This window comes from Nerophis ophidion, linkage group LG03 (genome assembly GCF_033978795.1).
Source record: "Nerophis ophidion isolate RoL-2023_Sa linkage group LG03, RoL_Noph_v1.0, whole genome shotgun sequence".
Lineage (NCBI taxonomy): Eukaryota > Metazoa > Chordata > Actinopteri > Syngnathiformes > Syngnathidae > Nerophis > Nerophis ophidion.
In genome coordinates this window covers 15136999-15143280 of record NC_084613.1, presented here as the reverse complement: position 1 = coordinate 15143280, position 6282 = coordinate 15136999, and the positions used below count along the sequence as shown (strand labels likewise).

The following is a 6282-nucleotide window of genomic DNA, read 5'->3' as shown; positions in this document are numbered from 1 at the left end:
GTGATGTTAAAATTGAATCATGTTAGCATGTAGCTCACATAGCTATGCCAGTCTTCCTTATTTAACATGTTAAAATGTAATCATTTTAGCATGTAACTCACAAGGCTATTCTAGTGTTCCTTATCTAACATGATGTTAAAATGTAATCATGTTAGCATGTAGCTCACATAGCCATGCTAGTGTTCATGGTGTTAAAATGTCATCATGTTAGCATGTAACTAACAAAGCTATGCTAGTATTCTTTATCTAATGTGATGTTAAAATGTCAATCATGTTAGCATGCTAGTGTTCCTTATCTAACATGTTGTTAAAATGTAATCATTTTAGCATGTAGCTTGCATAGCTATGCTAATGTTCTTTATCTAACATGATGTTAAAATGTAACAATGATAGCATGTAGCTCACATAGCTATACAAGTGTTCCTTATCTAACATGATGTTAAAATGTAATCATGTTAGCATGTAGCTCACAAAGCTATGCTAGTATTCTTCATTTAACATGATGTTAAGATGTAATCACGTTAGCATATAACTCACATAGCTATGCTAGTATTCTTCATCTAACATGATGTTAAGAAGTAATCATGTTAGCATATAACTCACATAAGCTATGCTAGTGTTCCATATCTAACATGTTGTTAAAATGTAATCATGTTAGCATGTAGCTCACATAGCCATGATAGTGTTCCTTATCCAACATGGTGTTAAATGTAATCGTGTTAGCATGTAGATCACATAGCTATGTTAGTGTTCCTTATCTAACATGACGTTAAAATGTATAAATGCTAACATGTAGCTCACATAGCTATGTTAGTGTTCCTTATCTAATATGATGTTGAAATGTAATCATGTTAGCATGTAGCTCACATAGCTATGCTAGTGTTCCTTATCTAAAATGATGTTAAAATGTCATCATGTTAGCATGTAACCCGCAAAACTATGCAAATGTTCCTTATTTAACATGATGTTAAAATGTAATCATGTTAGCATGTAGCTCACACATCTATGCTAGTGTTCCTTATCTAACGTGGTGTTAAAATGTCATCATGTTAGCATGTAACTAAAAAAGCTATGTTAGTATTCTTTATCTAATGTGATGTTAAAATTGAATCATGTTAGCATGTAGCTCACATAGCTATGCCAGTCTTCCTTATTTAACATGTTAAAATGTAATCATGTTAGCATGTAACTCACAAGGCTATTCTAGTGTTCCTTATCTAACATGATGTTAAAATGTAATCATGTTAGCATGTAGCTCACATAGCCATGCTAGTGTTCATGGTGTTAAAATGTCATCATGTTAGCATGTAACTAACAAAGCTATGCTAGTATTCTTTATCTAATGTGATGTTAAAATGTAATCATGTTCGCGTGCTAGTGTTCCTTATCTAACATGATGTTAAAATGTAATCATGTTAGCATGTAGCTCACATAGCTATGCTAATTTTCCTTATCCAGCATGATGTTAAAATGTAATCATGTTAGCATGTAGCTCACAAAGCTATGCTAGTATTCTTCATTTAACATGATGTTAAGATGTAATCACGTTAGCATATAACTCAGATAGCTATGCTAGTATTCTTCATCTAACATGATGTTAAGAAGTAATCATGTTAGCATATAACTCACATAAGCTATGCTAGTGTTCCTTATCTAACATGTTGTTAAAATGTAATCATGTTAGCATGTAGCTCACATAGCCATGATAGTGTTCCTTATCCAACATGGTGTTAAAATGTAATCGTGTTAGCATGTAGCTCACATAGCCATGATAGTGTTCCTTATCCAACATGGTGTTAAAATGTAATCGTGTTAGCATGTAGCTCACATACCTATGTTAGTGTTCCTTATCTAACATGACGTTAAAATGTATTAATGCTAGCATGTAGATCACATAGCTATGTTAGTGTTCCTTATCTAATATGATGTTAAAATGTAATAATGTTAGCATGCACCTCACATAGCTATGCTAGTGTTCCTTATCTAACATGACGTTAAAATGTATTAATGCTAGCATGTAGCTCACATAGCTTTGTTACTGTTCCTTATCTAAAATGTATCTAACATGATGTTAAAATGTATTAATGCTAGCATGTAGCTCACATAGCTTTGTTAGTGTTCCTTATCTAAAATGATGTTAAAATGTGATCATGTTAGCATGTAACTCACAAAGCTATGCTAATGTTCCTAATTTAAAATTATATTAAAATGTAATCATGTTAGCATGTAGCTCACACAGCTATGCTAGTGTTCCTTATCTAACATGTTGTTAAAATGTAATCATGTTGGCATGTAACTCGCAAAGCTATGCTAATGTTCCTAATTTAACATTATGTTAAAATGTAATCATGTTAGCATGTAGCTCACACAGCTATGCTAGTGTTCCTTATCTAACATGTTGTTAAAATGTAATCATGTTAGCATGTAGCTCACATAGCTATGCTAGTGTTCATTATCTAAAATTATGTTAAAATGTAACCATCTTAGCATGTAGCTGGTATGCTAATATTGCAAAAGTTTGTGTGCTACACACTTACTTAGTGTATGTGTCAATAAAATGTAAACAAGTCAGCGTTTACCCTCAAGTCGCAGACCGCCGTCGTCATCCACGCCCGCGCCCTCGCCGACCCTCAGGATCTGCTGCAGGACGGCTTCCACGACGGGCATCACCATGGTAACGGCGGAGGTGTTATGGACCCACATGGAAAGGAAGCCGCAGCCGCACATGAAGCCCAGCATCAACCTGCGGCGTGGGCGGCAAGTCAGCAAACACACCATACCCTCGCATGTTGGCCGGCGACACACGCTTGCCCACCAGGCCGGGTTGACCCCCACAGCCGTGACCAGCCTCAGGGCGATCCTCCTGTGGAGACCCCACTTCTCGATGGACGTGGCCAGGCAGATGACGCCCACCAACAGGAAGTGGAAGTCCCTGAAGTAGGCCATCGCCACCTGGAAGTGTGAGGAGGGGTCAGCATCCCGCAGCTTAGTGCTAACTAGTCCGAGTAATTAACGTTAGCATAGCTATGTGAGCTACATGCTAATATTACTTTTTAACAACATGGTAGGTTAGCAACACTAGCTTAGCTATGTGAGCTACATGCTAACATTACTCTTTAACAACATGCTCGGTTAGCAACACTAGCCTAGCTATGTGAGCTACATGTTAACATTACTTTTTTTAACAACATGCTAGGTTAGCAACACTAGCTTAGCTATGTGAGCTACATGCTAACATTACTTTTTTTAACAAAATGCTAGGTTAGCAACACTAGCCTAGCTATGTGAGCTACATGCTAACATTACTTTTTAACAACATACTAGTTTAGCACAACTAGCTTAGCTATGAGAGCTATATGCTAAAATTACTTTTTTTTAACAAAATGCTAGGTTAGAAACACTAGCCTAGCTATGTGAGCTACATGCTAATATTACATTTTAACAACATGCTAGGTTAGCAACACTAGCCTAGCCATGTGAGCTACATGCTAACATTACTTTTTAACAACATGCTAGGTTAGCAACACTAGCCTAGCTATGTGTGCTACATGCTAACATTACTTTTTAACAACATGCTAGGTTATCAACACTAGCCTAGCTATGTGAGCTACATGTTAACATTACTTTTTAACAACATACTAGGTTAGAAATACTTGCCTATCTATGTAAGCTACATGCTAACATTACTTTTTAACAACATGCTAGGTTATCAACACTAGCCTAGCTATGTGAGCTACATGTTAACATTACTTTTTTTTTTAACAAAATACTAGGTTAACAACACTAGCCTAGCCATGTCAGCTACACGCTAACATTACTTTTCAACAAAATGCTAGGTTAGAAACACTAGCCTAGCTATGTGAGCTACATGCTAACATTACTTTTTAACAACCTACTAGTTTAGAAACACTAACCTAGCTATGTAAGCTACATGCTAACATTACTTTTTAACAACATGCTAGGTTAGAAAACACTAGCCTAGCTATGTGAGCTACATGCTAATATTACTTTTTAACAACATGCTAGGTTAGCAACATTAGCCTAGCCATGTGATCTACATGCTAACATTACTTTTTAACAACATGCTAGGTTAGCAACACTAGCCTAGCTATGTGTGCTACATGCTAACAATACTTTTTAACAACATGCTAGGTTATCAACACTAGCCTAGCTATGTGAGCTACATGTTAACATTACTTTTTAACAACATACTAGGTTAGAAATACTAGCCTAGCTATGTAAGCTACATGCTAACATTACTTTTTAACAACATGCTAGGTTATCAACACTAGCCTAGCTATGTGAGCTACATGTTAACATTACTTTTTTTTAACAAAATACTAGGTTAACAACATTAGCCTAGCCATGTCAGCTACATGCTAACATTACTTTTCAACAAAATGCTAGGTTAGAAACACTAGCCTAGCTATGTGAGCTACATGCTAACATTACTTTTTAACAACATACGAGGTTAGAAACACTAGCCTAGCCATGTCAGCTACATGCTAACATTACTTTTTAACAACATACTAGGTTAGAAATACTAACCTAGCTATGTAAGCTACATGCTAACATTACTTTTTAACAACATGCTAGGTTAGCAACACTAGCCTAGCCATGTGAGCTACATGCTAATATTACTTTTTAACAACATGCTAGGTTAGCAACACTAGCCTAGCTATATGAGCTACAAGCTAACATGACATTTTCGCATCATGCTAGGTTGGTAACACTAGCCTAGCTATGTGAGCTACATGCTAATATTACTTTTTAACAACATGGTAAGTTAGCAACACTAACTTAGCTACGTGGGCTACATGCTAACAAGACATTTTCGCATCATGCTAAGTTAGCAACACTAGCGTAGCTACATGAAATACATGCTAACATGCAGCTGAGATATGCTCCAGCACCACCCCTCGCGGCCCCAAAAGGGACAAGCGGTAGAAAAATGGATGGCTGGATAACAGACTCACGGCGGAGGACTCCATGATGCCGAAGACGGGGAAGAAGATGGCGGGCAACATGGCGGTGACGGCTAGGGGGACGCACTCAGTCATCCAGAAGATGGTCATCAGCAGAAGCACGAAGGCGCATTGGGCCTCCTGCAGGATGTGATGTCACAGGCGGTCGCCATGGAAACGTGAGCCCAAGACAAGAAGGTCAGAAAGAGGGTGACGATGATGATGATGATGATGATGATGATGAGGTGGCACTCGCCTTGGCGGCGACCAGGAGAGGAAGAGGAAGCAGCAGCGGCGGCGTGAGGAGGACGAGGATCAGGCGGCGATAGTTCCACACCGCACTCCTCAACTTCCTGCTCATGTCTTCCTCCGGGGGTCAGAGGTCATGCGTGTCTTCATCTGTGGTGACAACATGCCAGGAGAGAAGAAGACAACATAACTGATTTACCTTCTTGCTTACCCTCCTCCTTACCTTCTTGTTTACCTTCCTTCTTGCATAACTTCTTTAACTTCTTGTTTACCTTTCTTGCTTATCCTACTGTTTACCTTCTTGTTTAACTTCCTGTTTACCTTTCTTCCTTTCCCTATTGTTTACCTTCTTGTTTAACTTCCTGTTTACCTTTCTTGCTTATCCTACTGTTCAACTTCCTGTTTACCTTTCTTCCTTTCCCTATTGTTTACCTTCTTGTTTAACTTCCTGTTTACCTTTCTTGCTTATCCTACTGTTTACCTTCTTGTTTAACTTCCTGTTTACCTTTCGTGCTTATCCTACTGTTTACCTTCTTGTTTAACTTCCTGTTGACCTTTCTTGCTTATCCTACTGTTTAACTTCCTGTTGACCTTTCTGGCTTACCCTCCTGTTTAACTTCCTGTTGACCTTTCTTGCTTATCCTACTGTTTACCTTCTTGTTTAACTTCCTGTTTACCTTTCTTGCTTATCCTACTGTTAACCTTCTTGTTTAACTTCCTGTTTACCTTTCTGGCTTATCCTACTGTTTACCTTCTTGTTTAACTTCTTGTTTACCTTTCTTGCTTATCTTACTGTTTACCTTCTTGTTTAACTTCCTGTTTACCTTTCTTGCTTATCCTACTGTTTACCCTCTTGTTTAACTTCCTGTTGACCTTTCTGGCTTACCCTCCTGTTTACCTTTCTTGCTTATTCTACTGTTTACCTTCTTGTTTAACTTCCTGTTTACCTTTCTTCCTTTCCCTACTGTTTACCTTCTTTTTTATTTTCCTGTTTACCCTTCTTCCTTTCCCTACTGTTTACCTTCTTGTTTAACTTCCTGTTTACCTTTCTTGCTTATCCTACTGTTTA

General features: G+C 37.9%; 1 protein-coding gene across 1 annotated transcript in view; it reads right to left on the bottom strand.

Annotated features, from left to right (window-relative positions):
* The window catches only part of slc13a1 (solute carrier family 13 member 1), a 28506-nt gene extending 23148 nt beyond the window's left edge, over positions 1-5358 (bottom strand). Inside the window, exons 1-4 of the mRNA XM_061893660.1 lie at positions 5221-5358; positions 4977-5105; positions 2816-2952; positions 2580-2743 (exon numbers count right to left, since the gene is read on the bottom strand). Coding sequence (XP_061749644.1) covers positions 2580-2743; positions 2816-2952; positions 4977-5105; positions 5221-5325 — 535 coding nt within the window. The 5' untranslated portion in view covers positions 5326-5358. The remainder of the gene's footprint in view (positions 1-2579; positions 2744-2815; positions 2953-4976; positions 5106-5220) is intronic.
* Positions 5359-6282: the final 924 nt, after the last annotated feature.